We start from the raw sequence: 19,414 nt of genomic DNA, 5'->3' as shown, positions 1-19,414 counted from the left end.
TTGCCCCCTTTTTTCTCTTCTACTGCAAACACATAATTTCGTTTTCTTTGCGATGATTTCCATCTTAAATCTAGTAATTAATTGCTTTGATGCTTGAGCCCGTTATATTGATACTTCCCAAACTATTGACCAATCCATTGGTCATTGAATTGTGGTTCAACTAATGCACACAAATTTCTAGTCCAATATCCTTTTCACAATATTGCATAAAATTTCTCACTTTAGAATGTTGAACAGGTTCTATTTTCTCGCAGCCAATCTCCAATCAAAAGTCAGTAATGTGAATCCTAGTTGTCAAAACAAATAGCTCTTCGCAAAATATCAGGTCTGGCTGTAAAACATTGATTTCGTTCTGAAAATTTGCTATAAGTTTCTAAAATATGTACAAAAGAAGAAGTTTCATTGCTGATTAAAGCATTAAAATTACACGGATGCTTATGAAATGTAAAATCATTGAAATAAAATGGCATTCTCTAGTGGGAAATTAGGACAATATTTCAGCCAATATTGTGGTAAACATTGATACGTGTGATACTGCATGTAACGCCCAATATTTTAATCAATAATGCGTGCCGATTTGTTGGCCAATAAATTGGAAAGTGTCGTACGGGCTTTAAGGTGTAATGGACAAGATATTAAAATGGTACAGAACATAACAGATAACAGGCACTTATGAGAAGGGTTAATTTTTTTATCATATAAAATAGAAGAACTACGCTTCTATGAAATGGCTGGCAGGTAGGATTTAAGAGTTGCGTCAAATCAATCGCTTGAGTGTTGACTCAAAATGATGGTGATATTTACCCATACACTTGTGAGTACATTACCCTAGACACAAGAATAACTCTGTGAAAATATTATACCCTGTTTCTTGAAATCTTTTCAAAAACGGCAAAAAAAGTGCAGAAAAAATTATATAAAAATGTTTTGAATAAACACTGAACAAGTACTCTTCACCCGGCATCTATAACGTTTTCATGCAGTCTCAAAAATGTTTTCTTCGGTCCCAAAAACAGTTGTTTATGCTCCAGAAAACGTCATTATGTTCTAATACTGTTTTCACATGCCGCATTTACTGCACATAAAGAAATGCAAATGTTAGCGAAAGGAAGAGGTACGTTTAATCAAAATTAAAGATGTAGACCTCATGAAAATGTGAGAACCGAGATTTCCGCCCTGTGCGATGTGGTACGTCTCTTTCGGATACCACCGCGTAGGTTTGTTGTGGCGAAGACGACACTTTCGCCGGCACTACTTCCAGCCTCTTCAGGTCAAAGAATAAATTATGCCGCAGCAAATCTTGAACCTGGAGACCCTAGCAGCAGTGCAAGCGAAGCTGTCGGCTTAGTCTCAACAAACCGACGTTGTAGTAACAGCAAATTGAAAATCTCTTGAAAATGCTTTCACAGGGTATACAGTACACTTTTTTCAATAACCAATTTATGTTTCTCAACCCGATACTTACTCTGGTATAACAAAATTTATTTCAGAAAATAGGGTGGGTTCCTTCATCAAAGAAAACGAATGGCATTGATTGCGATTCATTACCCACCATTAGTGCATTCATAATACACAAATTATTTGGTTTTTGACGTACCGATTTAGATGAATGGCAAGGGTCAAATTTTATCCTCATTTGAAAAAGGCCAGATTGGCGCCCATGCGATTCCACTCCACGTGATGTCACAGGGACCTAGTTTCTACACGAGAGGATAGGAGTTATACATCGTCTTAGGTTACCAATGCATGCATGAGTCACAGAGCTCAGGGAAACATGTCTTAATAATCACCTATTAAAACTGGCTAAGGTCGGAAAGTTTTCTTCGTTTGATAATGTATTAATAAACCTTTTTTAAGCCAAGCGCTACCAGCCAGCAAGGTACTCTGCCACCTGCTAGCATCCTGCGTCCTATCAACGCTCAAGAGCCTCGCCCAAGGTCACCTCACAAGGCAGGAGGGGGAACCAGAAATGCCTCGCACAGACTTTTTCCCATAATTCCTACTTACGTGTCGTGTTTTCGCGCGCTTGAAATTTTTCACTTTTCATTTAATCGCGAAAAATAGATATCGTCATTTAAAAATCTAAAAGCGTGAAATACGTACTCCTGGAGTAATAAACTTTCGATTTGGGCAATAAAAAAATACTGTTTTTGCACGAATCTAAGACGAACACGATTCTAAGACGACCCCCCATTTTTTGGAACTCCACTATGGGAAAAAAAATTTTCTAGGGGAAAACGATCAATGCGGGAATGTTTGGCTATGTTGCCTATGTGCCAGGAAACAAAGGATTTTTGGCGCGGATTGACAGGAATAGTGGTACTTTATCGAGACACTTAGGTCTTATTGTTGTTTCGACTAATAAAAATTGAACTAGTGAAAGTGAAACCTGACTTTATTAAACCCACACGGAAAACACTCGGTGGTATGGAGGCAAGCCACCCTGGAAAGATTATCTCCGCCATCGTAATACTCTGAAAGGCACGGAATCACAACTGAATCGATCTCTTTAATCATCGAGGCAAATCATGTTGCCTTCTTACTGTTGCTCTGAGAAAAATGCAGCGACTTTGTAGCAGTTTATTCCGTGACGGCATCAAGGTTTTAACGTTTCAATTTAGGTAAATTGTAACCAATCACACGAACATTTTGTGAGTTGATAGAGCTTTAACTTGAATGGAGCCGAACCCAGGGTATAGGAGGCAATCTCGCGGACACGGCAGAAGTGCACCTGGCGACTGATCGGCACGCGCCGAATCTTTGCCTGCTGCCCAAATTGGAATGTTTTTACTTGAACGCAAAATTAAATGTGCTAAATTACTGTTAAGCTATTTTTTAAGTTGATTTTTCGTTGTATTGCTATCAGGTGGCAAACTCAGGTGTCCATAATTTTTCCGACGTAAATTATGCAACCCGATTGACGTCGATAATTTTGCATCCGATTATAAGACGAACCATCTTTTCTGCAAGAGTTACGAGGGAAAAAAACCTCGTCTTACAAGGGGAATACACGACCTTCGCATCGCCGATCGAGCTTAAATTTTGCGAATCGGTAGTTTATGGGTACAAATGTAATATGCCGAAGCGAGACGACGCACTTCTCGTAAAATTCCGAGAAAAAAGCAATTAAAAATCGTTAAAAATGAAAGTACGCTATATAACCTGTTTTGAACGCCCATGTTAAACAATAGGGTGACAGCCCAGTGGGTACAGTGTCCGCCTGTGGAGGTGAAGGTAGCGAGATCGATGCTCGCTCAGGGAACTTTTTTTTGTGTTAATTTTTAAGAATTTTATTGTTTAAATTTTTAAAGTTCGTTTTCTTATCTTCGTTACTACTATGGAATATATTTTTAAAAGTTTTTTAAAATATTTAAATCAGGGATGGATCAGCTTGGGATTAGGAACTGAGGATGAAGGGTGGATAGAAACCCGGCGTCGGCATTAGCCTGCTCTTAACGAAAGGCGCCAAGGGGACCATGGCTTAACGTCCCATCCGACGGACGGTGTACTGCACAACTAGTATAATCCACATTACACGCAGGGATTGAATTTTACCGAGATTTGGATGTGGAAGGCCAGTACACTGCCTCACCACTCCAGTTAAGCCTTTATTTGCAATTTTCAGGATGGAACTCATCATAAAGACATGTAAAGCAAAGTGATTTGCGGCACCACGAACAAGCAGAAAAGGCTGATCTATCGGAATGTTGAACGCGTGGTTCGCAGCTAATATAATTTTTATCGATGAGCAGCTCCCAGCAATAGTGCCACGCACACGTTAACTCATCCGTAGGAATATCCAAGGATAGAGTCTCTATGTTCAAAAGAAGTGTGTACCCCTAACGTATCAAAGCGATTAAACCAAAGGAAAATATCACTTGACACACTGTATCTTATGTACATTCACTCCAAGATGGCTCTCTGCCTAACAATCTACTATTTATCTCTCCTCACCATAGTATCAAATCAGCAAAAAAAAATCAAAACAAAAACAAACATGCTCACAGACAAATAAAACATAACAAATGAACTCAAAAACAGAAAACAAACCAAACACATACAAAAGTGATTCCGGTCATAAATACACATACATCACCCCTTTCCGCTCTTGCCCGTCGGCCGCGAAAAAGGGAAAAAATTTGCAAAACTTTCCCCAATTATTCGATTCTTCTATTACAGGTTAATCAAGTACCCACATAAGATTATATGTTTCCGGGAAAATTATTGAACATGCATGTTTGCTTCGAAGCTCGCTGGCACGAGACAATTTTAGGTAAATGTAAATGACGTGTGTTTTCCTTCAAAAATTATGGACAGTCGTTGCAGTTGTGGAAAAAACGCCTTTTCTACTTGTTCGTGGTGCCGCAAATCACTTTGCTTTACATGTCTTTATGATGAGTTCCATCCTGAAAATTGCAAATAAAGGCTTAACTGGAGTGGTGAGGCAGTGTACTGGCCTTCCACATCCAAATCTCGGTAAAGAATTAAGGGGCATTCCTAAATCCAATCCCTGCGTGTAATGTGGATTACACTAGTTGTGCTGTACACCGTCCGTCGGATGGGACGTTAAGCCGTGGTCCCCTTGGCGCCTTTCGTTAAGAGCAGGCTAATGCCGACGCCTGGTTTCTATCCACCCTTCATCCTCAGTTCCTAATCCCAAGCTGATCCATCCCTGATTTAAATATTTTAAAAAACTTTTAAAAATATATTCCATAGTAGTAACGAAGATAAGAAAACGAACTTTAAAAATTTAAACAATAAAATTCTTAAAAATTAACACAAAAAAAAGTTCCCTGAGCGAGCATCGATCTCGCTACCTTCACCTCCACAGGCGGACACCGTACCCACTGGGCTGTCACCCTATTGTTTAACATGGGCGTTCAAAACAGGTTATATAGCGTACTTTCATTTTTAACGATTTTTAATTGCTTTTTTCTCGGAATTTTACGAGAAGTGCGTCGTCTCGCTTCGGCATATTACATTTGTACCCATAAACTACCGATTCGCAAAATTTAAGCTCGATCGGCGATGCGAAGGTCGTGTATTCCCCTTGTTAGATTCGTGCAAATACGGTAATAGGAAACCACCCTATTAGAGGAAGAGGTATGTGGGTCAAAGCGCTGGGCTACAAGATGAGAAGGGAAACATAATTCACAGGGTCGCATGGCGAAGCAACAGTGATATCAACACTTACAGCTCATCGTGGCTGGAAGTCTGAATAATGTTATGTAAATGGTTGATTCAGAGCAAGCCAATTATAGCCACGCATTTTGAAACGTGATAAACCACCATAATACGTTTTTCAGGAAACCGTTGTTTCTCGGATGAAGGACAACCCCTGACAAACTTGTTTAGTCTTGGTTTCTGAAATCATAAACGTTTTTTGCACAAAACAAAACAATTTTTCCAAAAACAAACATTTGTAGTGGGAATATGATGTCTGGAATTGTTAATGCTTATATTATGCGCAATAAGTACAGTATTATCGCTCATTAAACACGCATTAAATGCACAATAGAAATTTACAGATGCGCATATAATATTAATTTAAGGTACGAACACAATGTGATTTTAGGGTGCTTTTCCAATTAACATTTCATGCTTTTATCATTGTATATTAAAAGGGACTTTGATATGCAGTTTTGCCACTAGTGTTTTGCTGTAACTTTGTTGATAATATGAACTTCATCGGATTTTGTTGATAATATGAACTTCATTGGATTTGTCTCTCATATTTAGTCGTGAAATAATGATTATATAGTCTATTTTTTTGAAATTTGATCCTTCTATGTAAATTTTTATTGCACAAATTTGTTATTTTGTAAAGAAAATTCATGCCAAACGTTAACATGAATTGTCATGATGCAAAAGTAAGTTTTATTTCATTCTTCCTAGGTGATTCTATCGATATGGGTACTGAATACATTGGCAGCATTCTAGAGGAAGCTCTGAAGACAACTTCGTGCCTTCTTGGGCCTGAAACTGACCCAAGAAACATTTACCAAGATGATGGTGACGAGAAGTGTTCCATGTTTCGCATTGAATATTTGGGAGAAGAGAAGCTTACAGATACGAATGACTTGAAATCCATTTGTGATATAAATGATCTTGTTTACATAAATCGCTTATTGCTCCATCTGAGGTGGTCGCTGGACAAGTTCATTGAAGACTACGTTCGGGCGAGCAAGAGGGAAGAAGTGAGTGCGGAACATGACCAAGATATCTGTGCCTGGTACTTTGTTTACGAAGATCGCAACGTCTTCGAAGAAGAGGATGCGAAGGCTTTTGGAACCAGTCTCACCGAATTGGATGATATCCCATATGTTGACGGTGCAAAAGGAGTCACGTAAGTATCCACTAATTAATAGAATACATATATTAATACTAGTGATGGGTCGATTCCAAAATTTTATCGATTCCGATCCCGATTCCGATCCCGATTCCGATTCTGACATTTCTATTCCGATTCTACCAATACCTATTCCATCGATTCTGATGCCATAGGCTCCAAGAAAAATATGACTTAATTCCAGGCAACAAGAAAACCACTTTTAAAGATATCACTCTGTAAAAGAGTCAGTTGACAAAAGCATCTTTCATATCATCACTATGTAATTAAAATACAATAGCTGAATTTCAAAACAGAAAATACCTGAAAAGTGGTGTTACATGATAGGTATTACTTTAGAATATTGGCACTCATAATATGACGACATGTACCACAATCATGATTGTGCTACAGATGAATAAAGATTTATTATTATTTTTATTATGTCGACCATATATATGTATCCAAATTACAAGGGAGAGCCCTGAGTACATAAATTTTCATAGCTGTTATAAAGATTACATACTACATATATGAATCATCTACCTAATATTTGGCCCTTTCAAATTCTCAAGCAGAAAAACCAATTATTCTACATGCTCAGTCAGCAGGTTTTGACGTCGTCATGTTTCAGTATTACTGCCTGCAGAAAATTGCCTTTTGCTACACACTTGTATGATTGGGCAAGTACTTTCCTACCAAAATTGCCAGATTATGGAGACTTTGGAATTTTTATTATAAATTATATCAACGATTTTTTTGGATCTTGAATCTTCTTGGAATTCAAGTAGACAAAGCGAACTAACTAAAGAACTAAACTTAAGTTTTGTAGATCTAAAAAAACTCTATACTTCTCACTTCATTTAATCAACTTTAAAATCTCTTCCTTTTTTTAAGTTCAAGAAAGAAACTAAACGCTACAAATGAATATCACATCAGACGGACGCAGTAATAAAAATGGCTAAAAGAGCCTTGTGGTGTGAAAACTCCCCCTACTGTGCGACTCACCTCGGCGAAGTTGGAAAGGGAAAAAGGGTATCGGTTGTTGCCTTTCACGGAAACAGTTCATTTTTCTCCCTCTTAAGGAGGAACCTGCGCTTCGAAGTACTCTTTTCATATGATAAAAATTTTATGTTTTAATGCGTTGATTCTGGTTTAAAATGCTTTTTTATAATTATTTAGTACTATTAAAAAGAAATTATGGTAAGATATCGTTGTAAACTTGCAAAAAGAAACTTAAACACTCATAATGTAAACTAAAGGTTATATTGACCTCAGCAGCAGCAGTTATTACTTAAGCATTTTAATTCAAGAATAATTAATGAATTGATGATAAAGAAAAAATATTTTCTGGTGAAAAATATCTCAAAATGTGAATATAAGGTTTAATTTAGCGATATAATGCGATGAAAATTTAAGGCATAAATGTTTGGCAACATTGAAATTGGTAAACAGTTGACTGTGACATAGCAACGTGCCCTGTGGTATCTTGCTAAGCTTGATTAAACGTGGTGTATATCATCTTCGTGTGTTGAGGTTTTCAAGAGCGTTTCTTTATGCATAAGTTATTGCGTCCATCATTTTTATTTTTTCACCCTTCCTTTCAACCATTTGTTCGTGATCTCACTCATCCATACATCCCTTCACATTTTTCACTATCGCTCATCTTTGCCATCATCATTTTGTCAACGATAGAATCCATTCTACGCAATGGATAATCTCCAAGCTCGTTACAAGGGCAGATTTGCTAAAGCAAAGAAAGCCAAACGATTTGAAAACCTGAAGATTTGCTCGGCGCGGGAGAAGTCAGAAGTTTCCGGTGTCAACAACATCATAGTTAGGAAGCAGAATTGTTGATGTGATGTTCCTCGCGCAGCAACTGATTTGCTCGGGCTGTGATAATGTTTTATCACTCCTGGATATATTGTCGGAGAGTGTAATTGGTCTTGCCAGCAAATGGCCAATCAGTTGCAGGCAATGTGATATTGATAAATCTGTTTGTACCTCAAAAAGTACTACCAATCCAGAGACTAATCACATGTCCTATAGCATCAATATAAAGGCTGCTTTAGGTAAGATAATGAAATATTTTGACTATGAAGGTGCTTTATTGTTTCCTTAAGCTGTATAAAATAGACAATTTCTATGATTTTAACTAATCCTTTTGTTTTAATATGCTGTTAATAATCAGGTATGCTTGACGCTTGCATTGGCCCTACTCATGCCAACGCCTTCCTTACCTGCCTTAACCCCTTCAGTGGTGTTTAAATTTTCCCCAAGTTGTACCCCCAGGGCGGGTTTTTATAATGTTTAGCTTAAAAATGGATTGAAAAAGTAAATACGTCTTACAAAAATATATTTAATATAGTATTAAGCACATTACAGGTATTTAAAGTATGATCATACTGTGCCCCATGATGTAAATTAATATAAGCATACCCAATTTAAACAAATAATGTTATTGCTATTTCAAACAAAATCTAATACTTTCTTTTTGTGTGATACATTTCAAAGCAGTGTTCGGGATGCAATGGAATATTCCCGCACTGTTTGCATTCCCACCTAGTTTCTTTCCTTCCGGGACAAACTCGGCATACTCTACTGGGAAACTTCTTCTTTTCTGTGGCTGGTATATGCGTTGGGAAATGTCTTTCAGTAAGACGAACAGGTGGGTCAGTTTTCGAGGGTCTTCCTCCTTTGGCCACTTTTCTTTCCATGGCATACTTCTCTAGAAGTCCATGAATGACTTTATGCCTAAACTGTAGGAGAGTGCATTTTTCTCTGCCACTTTTTCCATGCACAAATGAGCATTTACAATGCTAATGTCCATCAAATGAAAGAATAGCTTCCTGTACCATCGGAGACTTTTTCTGAGGCACTCGTACGGTTTTATTTTTTGGTCCAATCGATCCACTCCTCCCATATTAGCATTATACTCTATCACGGCGTCTGGTTTCTTCACTGCTTCTTTGGTTTTCCTGTCTACTTTTCCTGTCTCACATATTTTTCCCCTGTGATACGAGGATAACATTGTCACATCTTTTTTGTCACGCCATTTTATTGCAGAATAAACTCCTGATGTGTAACATAGTACGTCACCTTTCTTCAATTTTGCTGTCTGCAGTTCTTTCGGCATTTCCTTTCTTCGCAAGTCAACTGTTCCACAGGCTCCGAAACCATGAGATTGCAGCTCTTGGAATAGATTTGGACTTGAGAACCACCAGTCCATGAATATAACATATCCTTTCGCAATAAGTTGGGGACACATCACAAGTTTAGTAACAGAAGCATGGCTTATTAGTTTCCGCGAAGCACTTTCATCACCCCGCCTTTCCTCCCCTTGACCAGTGTAAATGAAAAAGTCCCAGGCATATCCTGATTGAGATTCACAAATGAAAAATATTTTTATACCAAACCTTGATCTCTTTAGAGGAATATATTGTTTCATCAGTGACCTTCCTTTGAATAGCATAAGGCTTTCATCTACCGAAATATTTTGTTCCGGCAAATAGGTTTTTCTAAAAGATAATCGAAGCATTTCCAGCAGTGGCCTAATTTTCCTGAGGCGATCAGTGATGCCCGTATCTTCATCATTGACAAAGTGCAGGTAACGCAGAATCAACTGAAACCTTTTCAGAGAAAACGTTTCGTAAAAAATAGGAGTCTGAAGTATGTAGTCTCTGGTCCAATATAGCTTCAATTCGGGCTTGCTAATAATACCCATTGCCAAAATCAATGCAATAAAAAGTCTAATTTCATTCTCACATGTATCATTCCACAACCTTATCCTCGCATTGGATCCAACGCCTGAATTTAGAGCATCCTCGCGGCACTTATTGGCATATCTATTTGTCTCGACGACAACATGGTGCACGAACTCATCAGTGAAGAAAAGTTCGAAGCATTGCAGAGGAGAAACATCTGAACTAAGTGGAACACACACACCTGCAACACCAGCAAATATTGGTTTCCCATACCCATCTTCTGCTTGGTCAATGTCATATTGAGTCCACTGGAAATTACGTTCTTGTTTACCTGGGGAAACATTTTGCGGCAAAATGTCTGGACTCTCCGCGTCAGATAGTTCCTCATATGACTCGTAATCATCGCTGCTACTACACTCTAGGTCAGATTGACTTTCAGATGGGCTATATTCACTTTCTGAGTCATCTTCTCTTTCTAAGAAAGAACAAATTTCATCAAGGCGAAGTTTCTTTTCTTTGCTTTTTGCCATCGTTCAGGGTTACACTGCACAGTGCACACCATACTATACATATCACTAAACAATACCCAAAAACACCGCTAGGTGGTATAAGCTTCCTAATAAGAGTGAGACATCTAATGGGCAACATATAAACTACTAGCATAATAGTACCATTGCCCCGGAAAGGTTTCGGGAGTGAACGAACTAGATTTTAAGTTCACCACGGAAATCTTCCGGGGTAGAACGTTTTGGGCAGTGGGGCAAGGCCCGGAACTTTTCCGGGCGTACCACTGAAGAGGTTAATGTGCCTGCCGTAACCGAGTCGCTGTTAAAAAGAAGTGAAAGGATAGTTGGGCCTGCTATTGAAGATGTTGCGAACAAGAGCTGCATACTATCATCTACAATTGAAAAAACATTGGAGGCATCTATAACTCAAGGTATTCTTTGATATGATTATTTGAATGCCCATTTCTTTGGGTATTTATTTCATTCAATGTTTTAATAAGCTTTTCTTATTGTTCTAGAATCTCTGGAATCAAACGAACTGGCGTTACCTCTTGTTGGTGACGAAACATCAATCGAGGGAGAGTAAGTATAAACGAAAAATCATTTTTACTAGTATTGGTCTCCATTCTTGTTCTATATCGTAAAACATTGCCGAAAGTGTGGTAAATTTGCTGAGAGTTAAGCAGTGGATAAACATTTTGCACACTACACACAAACTTCTTTCACTGTGCATTGTACCAATAAGATGTAACCATAATAATAATAATAATAGATGCATTTATTCAGGTGAGGTTGAGGCTAGTCCCCTCTTCCATCTAAACCTTGAATATGAATGGCATAAATAGGTCTATGATAAGGTGAGGTATAGGTGTGAAACTTCTAACTTCATTAGAAGCACTTAATATTATAAGAAATTAAGTAAAGTACTTCTCACAATGACTATTTTTTGGAGTAAAAAAATAACTGCCATTGAATATTTCATTTTGAAGACATTGCATTTGGTTAGAATTGTTGTTATAACCTTGTGTTAATTGGGGAATCAGATTCCTTACCAATCTTATCTGAAGTGACATAAGGATATGTGGCCAGGCTGTTAATGAGTTTCATGTATGGTTTATTGTGGATTGGGAACAGTAATATTTACAATGTCACTTACGCTGATGACACCAATTTTTTTATTTCATCACCAAATGCTAAATTATTAATTACTGAGGCACAAGTGTTGATTTATAACATTTCTTAGTTGTCATCAATCAACTCTCTGACATTAAATTGAAAATAAAACCTGGAAACGCCTTTGATGGAGACCTAAATATAATATTAGAGGACAGCCGTATGAAAGCAACTTTTATGAAGTTTTTGGGTTACAGCATGGGGATATGCAGCACAATAGAAAATAGGATATTCGTGTATCCTAGCTAACTTCTAAGTTGCTCTGGTCAGAATTTTTTTTATTTTTGCAATCCTTGTAGACATCAGTTTACATTACCAAAAATCCTCACAATACTCCATGCATATATCTTAAATGTGGCATTTTACATATTATATGCACATGAACCATGACCTAACGGCATTGACTCTTAATAGCCCTTTGGCCTTGGCATTGGATTGTATATTAAATTACCGACTGCCATTACAACTATTGAATGCTATCAGTTATTTAAAAGATGTACGTAGCATGTTCAATACCTTGACTTGTCCTATATTTGTTGGCGCAAATTGCCTGGCAAGTATTATCATTATTATTGCATTCATTACTATTAAGCCTTTCTTTTTTTTTACAGAGGAGCAAGTAATGTGGTATCCCCTGTCCTTGAAACCTCGATAGCTGCGTCCTATGATATGGGATGGCAAAAGAGAGGAAGTGGGAGAAGTAATTCCAGCCTCCCTGGACATGGATGTCTCATTGGCATCCATTCAAAAAATGTTCTATCTTTTGGAATGCAGCTTGCAAGGCTTGCTCATACTCTAATGTCGACCACGACTGTCGCAGGAATTGGTCTGGCAGTGCTAAGGCAGTGGAGGCGGATTTGGCAGTAGAGCTTTTGACCACCAGCACTCCTCTGAAGGCAGCTCAAGTAAAGGTGGGAACCATTGCCTGCGATGAAGATTCTTCCACCACAGCCAAAATTAGGAGGGATGTAGGAAATGTGGAAAAGGTGTCCGATATCAACCATGCGAAAAAGAATTTGGGGAATGCATTGTATGGTTTGAGGATGTCACACAAGCAGTTGACTCCAACTGTTATAAAGTGTTTGCAGAGGTGCTTTGGTTATGCGCTACAACAAAATAAGGGAAATCCAGAAAGCCTCAGGAAAGCTACTTTGAATGTTATCCCTCACTCCTTTGACTCTCATGGGGGTTGTGGTGTGGCTTTGTTAAAGACCCAGTAGCATATTACCATCGAGGACTTCCCAGGGGATTAGGTTTGGAGGGTGAAACTTTGCGTGCAAGCCTCAACAAAGTTTTTGAGAAATTTGGAAAAATTGCCAATAGTTTGGCTCCTTGTGGCTCTACACAAGGCAATGAAAGCTTCAATGCTATTGTAGCCAGCAAAGCCCCTAAATCCAGGCATTATGGCTCTTCCGAATCTAATGATTACAGAGTCGCAGCAGCAGTTTGCCATAAGAATGTTTGTGTCGGGTATGTGGCAGATGTGAAGAAGTCCCTGATGTTATCTCCAGGGTCCTACACAAACAAGCACAGGCAGTGGCTGGCTGGAAAGCGAATGGGTGTCATGGAGAAGAGGAAGAGTTTGGGCTTCAAGTGAAGGAGACTTTTCAAAAGTCTAAAGAAGGGAGCAATGGTGAAGAGTCGGGAAGGGGAGACATATCGGAGTGGGATGGGATTGGATGGTGATGCCACTCTCATGTCACCTCAAGTGCTTGTTCTGGTCACCAGCGAATATTCTCTTATAATATTTGATGTGGAAACCGCAGACCCGAGTAATTCATCAGAAATTATTCAGGTTGGTGCTGTGGGAGAATCAGAATTCTCTGTATATATTAAACCTTCAGGGCCTATTCCTGAGCAAGTGAGTGAATTGACTGCCCGGCTAAGTGTGAGGGATGGGGAAATGTGGCGTGGAGGAAAGAAGCTTAGGCACCACAGTGCTGTTGAGGGGCTGAAGGGCTTCATTCAATTCTTTATTGGTCAGTTTGTCTGTGCTCCAGGATATGGGGATATCCCAATATATGATTGGAAGGATTGCAGATGTAGGACTCAACTTTGGGTGCTTAACCCTTTCACTCCCAAGCGGCCGATATATCGGCCGCGGCCTTCCTACCCAATACGCCCAAGCGGCCGATTAATCGGCTGCTTGCTTAGAGCAATATTTCACATAAACTATGATGTATTATTATTTAATTGATTTCTATAATGAAAGTATACATATTTAGCTATCCTTAGGTATTTTTTATATAATTTAATTTATACTTTTAATATTTTAATGGACGCTATTTCTTTAACTCTTTGTAAAATCTGACTCATTTTGCCGAAATTCTTACGCCACTTTATAACAAAGTGAAATTAGAAAATTTGTACGTCATTGTTGCTAATTATCGTTTATAAGTTATATTGAGGATAAATTTTAATAAATATTTAATTTAAATGTTCTTTTTCTGTAACTTTTATGTAAACTGACAGCTTATTGAACTCCTTTTTTTCCTCTCGTAAATTGCCGTCACGGCTGATTATATGATGCTCTCAACAAGCTTAGGCACGCTTTTACGCTTGATTTATTGTTATTCACTTCACTACATCACGTTCGTCTTTATTCATGTAATACATTGGTGCGTATGACTCCATTCTTTCCACGACGTAACATTTTATCTAACCTCTAATCTCCCGCCCGCTGCAATTATATTTCGACGTCTCCTTATTACAATCAAATCCTTTTTCGGTATCGACATACATTTCAAAGGAATCGTCTTATCTGACTTACATTATTACATTTTATTCACAAGGAAACAATACTTCTTGTTTACAGGAAGAGTACACTAAGTGTAAGATTGTCGTGCGTGGCACGCGAATGAAATGTTTTCAGCGAACCTCAGCACGTGGCCGATAACGTTGCCGAATAGTCGCCGTGAAAGTGATGGCTTCACAGTTTTTTATCCTAATCTTCCTTATCTACATAAGTGATTCATTGTGTCACTGCTTTGCTGACACCTACTTTGTGGGCAACTTCTGAGAATGCGTCATGAGTTACAAATGTAATGGTTTGCATGCGGAGTCCCGACGGCTTAGTTTGCATCAACTCGCGCGTATCAGAGGTCGGATACTTTTCTTCGCGTTGTGTTTTCTGTGCATTGAGTCACTTGAATTTGCGATAAGTTCATCATTGCAGCGACATCTACGTATAAAAGTCTTGTGCCTTTTTTTAGTGGTGTGAGTGATATTTTTCCAAAACAAATATCACCAATAATGGCTGGACCATCACGCGTAACGGAAAAGGATATTTTGGAAATTTTAGACAGTTCATCCAATCAAAGTGAATCAGACTACAACGAAAGTGACAGTGAGTCGGGGAATAATAGTGATGGAGATCAGCATTCGTTTCAGTCTTCGGGTGAGCTGGACACTGACGAAGACAGTGACAACGGAGAATGGAGGGAAGTACAAGCTAATGAAGAACAAATACCCACTAAGTTCAAGTTCCAAGAAGTAAGTGGACCCAAGAAAGCCCCACCACCTAACTCGCCACCAATTCTTTATTTTAGACTTTTTTTTACGGACCTTCTTTTGAACCTCTTCGTCACTGAAACAAATAGATATGCAAAACAAAACATTACCTCTCATTCAGGAAGATCATCACCACCACTGAAGTGGGAAACAGTTACAATTGCGGAAATGAAAGGATTCCTAGCCTGTATTTTGAACATGGGAATTATACGGAAGCCCACCATAGCTTCATATTGGTCGACTTTGCCTTCTCAGAGTACCCCTTGGTTCGGAAAAATGTTTCCGCGGAATCGCTTCCAGCAAATTTTGCGATTCTTTCATTTGGTTGACCCTAAAAAATGTATGGCCCGTAACGATCCCAGATATGACCCTTGCATCAGGTACCAACCCCTTGTTGACCATGCAAATAATGTATTTAGATACCATTATACCCCTCACGAAACTCTGAGTGTAGATGAAAGTCTGGTAGGGACAAAAAACCGTACAAGTTTGTTGCAGTACCTGCCAAATAAGCACCATCACCGCTGGGGAATCAAATTTTGGATGCTGTGTGATGCTGTATCAAACTATTGCTTAGGTTTCTTTACCTACAAAGGTAGATCAAATGATGAAGAAAGGATGGAGGTGAAGGAACATGGGCTGGGATATACAGTGGTACTGAAACTCCTTCAGATGAACAATTATTTATGCAAAGGCTACCATGTTTTTGTGGACAATTTTTTTATGTCAGTTCCCTTAGTGAACAAACTTTACCAAATGGGAACATATATTACAGGAACTGTTAGAAAAAACCGAAAATTTCTGCCCGAGTTTTTCAAAAAGAAGTTCACCGTTGGAGAAAAAATGTTTTGCCGTTCCGGCTGTATTCTAGCCAGTGCATTTAGGGAAAAAATTTCTCAAAAAGGACCTGTGATCCTTCTTTCAAGTAAGGCGACTGCAAGGAATAGTGAAGTGACAAAATTGAGACAAGGCCGCGAGAAAAAAACTGTGAAACCGGAAGTAATTTTGGAATATAACAAGTATATGGGAGGTGTAGACTCTTCAGACATGATGCTCTATGTATATTTAGATGAAAGGAAAACATTAAAATATTGGAAGAAGGTAGCGTTCAACATTATTGGTAGGATGGTTTTGAATAGCTACATAATATATAAGGAAAATTTCAAAGAACCTGGAAAACCTCTGACAAGACTTATGTACACAATTAGTATAATTGAAAACTTAGGAGCTGAGTGGTTGAATTTCAGGGAAGAGTGCGAAGTGAGGGGTCGTGTTTCACCGGGAATAAGGAAACTGGGTGGGAGAAAAGAATACAGATGCTGTGTATGCAGCACAAAGGAACAAAGAAAAAGATCCAGAACAGTGTGCGTCAGATGCAACAGGGGTTTGCATGGGGAGTGTTTGCATAAGCATAAGTGCTAAAAGAGTTGATTGTGAACAAAAGGCAAAATTTATTCGTATGTGATATTTTAAACGTGAAACTAATCAAAAGTGTACCTATGTAGTTATTTCATTAACAACTTGAACAAATAATGAAAAATCCTCCGTGAAACAATTTTCATCATAATTTGTTTGCCTTCGTTTTTATAGAAATAACATTGTAATTGCATTAGTATGTAAGTCATTCATTTGTTTAAATAAATGCAATGTTAACATTTAAACAATTCCTTTAGCTTTAATTTAAAATAGCAATAATTTGTATTATTTAAGGCCTAGATATATAACATTGTTTTTTTAACAGAAGACTGGCTTAGGCACTGCTCAAAAGTGATTGTGACAGATTTAAACAATTAAATTTTTATGACAACAATTTTGTTTGTCTATGCATAAAAAATTAGATATATCTATCAAAAACTAAATTTTTAATGTAACTCAATTTTCAATAATAGCAAAATGAAAAAAATAGTATGAATGAATAAGCCATAAAGTTAAGTTTTTCGTAAAAATATTTTAAAGTATTAATTTTATAAATTTATTATTGCAAAACTAAAATTTATACATAATGATAATTAACGTTATTGAAAACGTCATTTATTTTTACATATGTGTGATTTTTTCCATGTCTTTATAATGTAAAATAAACCCATGAGAATTTTTACGAAAAGTACTAATAATTTCATTAAAAAACCCTTGGGAATTTTGGGTATGCATATTGAAAAATGCTTGGGAGTGAAAGGGTTAAGAGAAGTTTATAGGGCAAGTGGTGAGGAAGGTGTCAAAGATTTAATTCTTAAAAAAAAGTCACAAAAAGTGTCATGATTGTAAATAAATGGCAAGCTATTATGAAAAAATGTTCTGAATAAAAATTTAAGAGAATATTTTATGGTTTATTCCTTTGGAGAAAATTCCTTTGAAAATGTTCGTGTTGCTCAACCTGCTGTCACAACACCAAATGGTTAGTTGTATCCTGTATTTCAACATTTGAATGTACAATATTGCTGTCTTGACCTTGGAGCAAATTCAGGTAATTAGTACATATATTGTAAGATGGTATAAAGTAAATATTCATTAGGTTGCAATTTCTATAACTTTTCCTTTAAGATAGCCCCATGCCGTAGTGTACTTGATAATTTTTCATATAAATTTGGTACTCCACATTTCTTGGGTGATTGGTGGTGTAATGCTCAATTATAGCTCAGTTTTAATGTTTAGCCTCAAAGATAACTATATAGTAAAGGATCAATTGTTGAATAATATGTATGTGTCAGTTTAATAGTGTTTTACACGTATCACTAAGGTATTGTTGGGATAAGCATTTCTTAATATTGGCCTAGATATTCATGGGTGTGCGACATAACGTGAACTTAGGAGGGCGTTTACTGACAGAGATAAGAAGCAAATTGTAGGTAAATCTCATCTAGTGAATGAGAATTATAACAAAATGGAAGTTCGCCCTTGATAATCGTCCGTAGAATTGATTTCCAGTACGTTAAAATAATTGCAATACATTGTTACCATATAGTTCATAACTTAAGGTGGTAAGTAGTCCATTCATTGAATACTACACCGTATCTACTGAAATAGGGATGTCATAGCTTTTTTCTACTAGGCTTGCGTACGTTTCATTGTTTTTGCATTCCAAAAAAACTATTTTCATGAGCCAGATAACATATTTCAGCTACTGTATGATTTGCCATTCCATATCATCAAAAATTTTACAATTACGGAATAATTAATGTCTTTGGCTTCAGTGCATCATTAACCCTTATAGTGCCAGCCGGCCGATCTATCGGCCCGAGGGGTATGTGCGAAGAATGCCACGGGCCGATCTATCGGCCGGGTGTATTAAAATTAATTTAAAAATTAAATGTTTTTCCCAAGTTGCACAGAAGAGATAACAACATAGGTTAACTTTTTAATCAATGACGTAAGTATTAGAAGTTTAAATTTAAAAAATAGCTCCAACACATTCAATATTCATATTAGAATTTTTATAAATTTTTAAGTAAAATCGTGCAAATTCATCAAATAAGCCCTGGCATTCTTCGCATATACAAGGTAAAAAAGGCTGGCACAAAAAGGGTTGAAAGAACGTTTCGAGATGAACTGAATATTCGTTTAATGAATTCGTAAAAAAAAATTGCTCAGAAAAATCCAACGAACTGGAATTACGCAGCAGCCGACAGGTGCAATATCGCTCTTCATATTTTACCTCCGTATACTTTGCAATGTTGCCACTACCTCCGCAGCATAATGGCAGTTCACTCTGCAGAAAACCGGAAGTGTCTTCTTTGAACTTAAATACCGGCGCTAACATATCGGTAACCCCTTCTAAAAAAAATATATATTGGGCATCGATGTCTATTCTGTGCTGTGCTAGTTTTTCAACGATATATTTCCGGCCAAATTTGAGATAAAAAATGTTTTATAAGGGAAGGTCATCATTCTCCCATAAAGACAATGTATTTCTAGATGAAAATCCATCATTTTCAAATCCATTAATCTTTTTTAAATGGCTGATGACATATTAATATTTTTTCATCATTCGATAGAAAAAATAATGAGCAACAAAATATGTAAAAATAAGGGGAGGTTTTCAAGCATGCTTGAAATGATGGTTCCTCCTTAAGCATGCTGACGTAATCTCTTCACTTTACTTCAATACCCAGGGCATATTTCTTATGCGAGGGATAGTTCCGAAAAATATCCAATCTTCAGTATTTTTACTCGAGTAATGGGCTAAATGTTCAAGT

General features: G+C 37.5%; 1 protein-coding gene across 1 annotated transcript in view; it reads left to right on the top strand.

Moving 5' to 3' along the window:
• Nucleotides 1-19,414, top strand: part of LOC124170019 — a 65,198-nt gene that overhangs the window by 5,321 nt on the left and 40,463 nt on the right. Inside the window, exon 4 of the mRNA XM_046548704.1 lies at nt 5,896-6,346. Coding sequence (XP_046404660.1) covers nt 5,896-6,346 — 451 coding nt within the window. The remainder of the gene's footprint in view (nt 1-5,895; nt 6,347-19,414) is intronic.

Source organism: Ischnura elegans, chromosome 13, assembly GCF_921293095.1.
Source record: "Ischnura elegans chromosome 13, ioIscEleg1.1, whole genome shotgun sequence".
NCBI lineage: Eukaryota > Metazoa > Arthropoda > Insecta > Odonata > Coenagrionidae > Ischnura > Ischnura elegans.
Note: the sequence above shows the minus strand (reverse complement) of the source record. Positions and strands in the feature narration are given on the sequence as shown.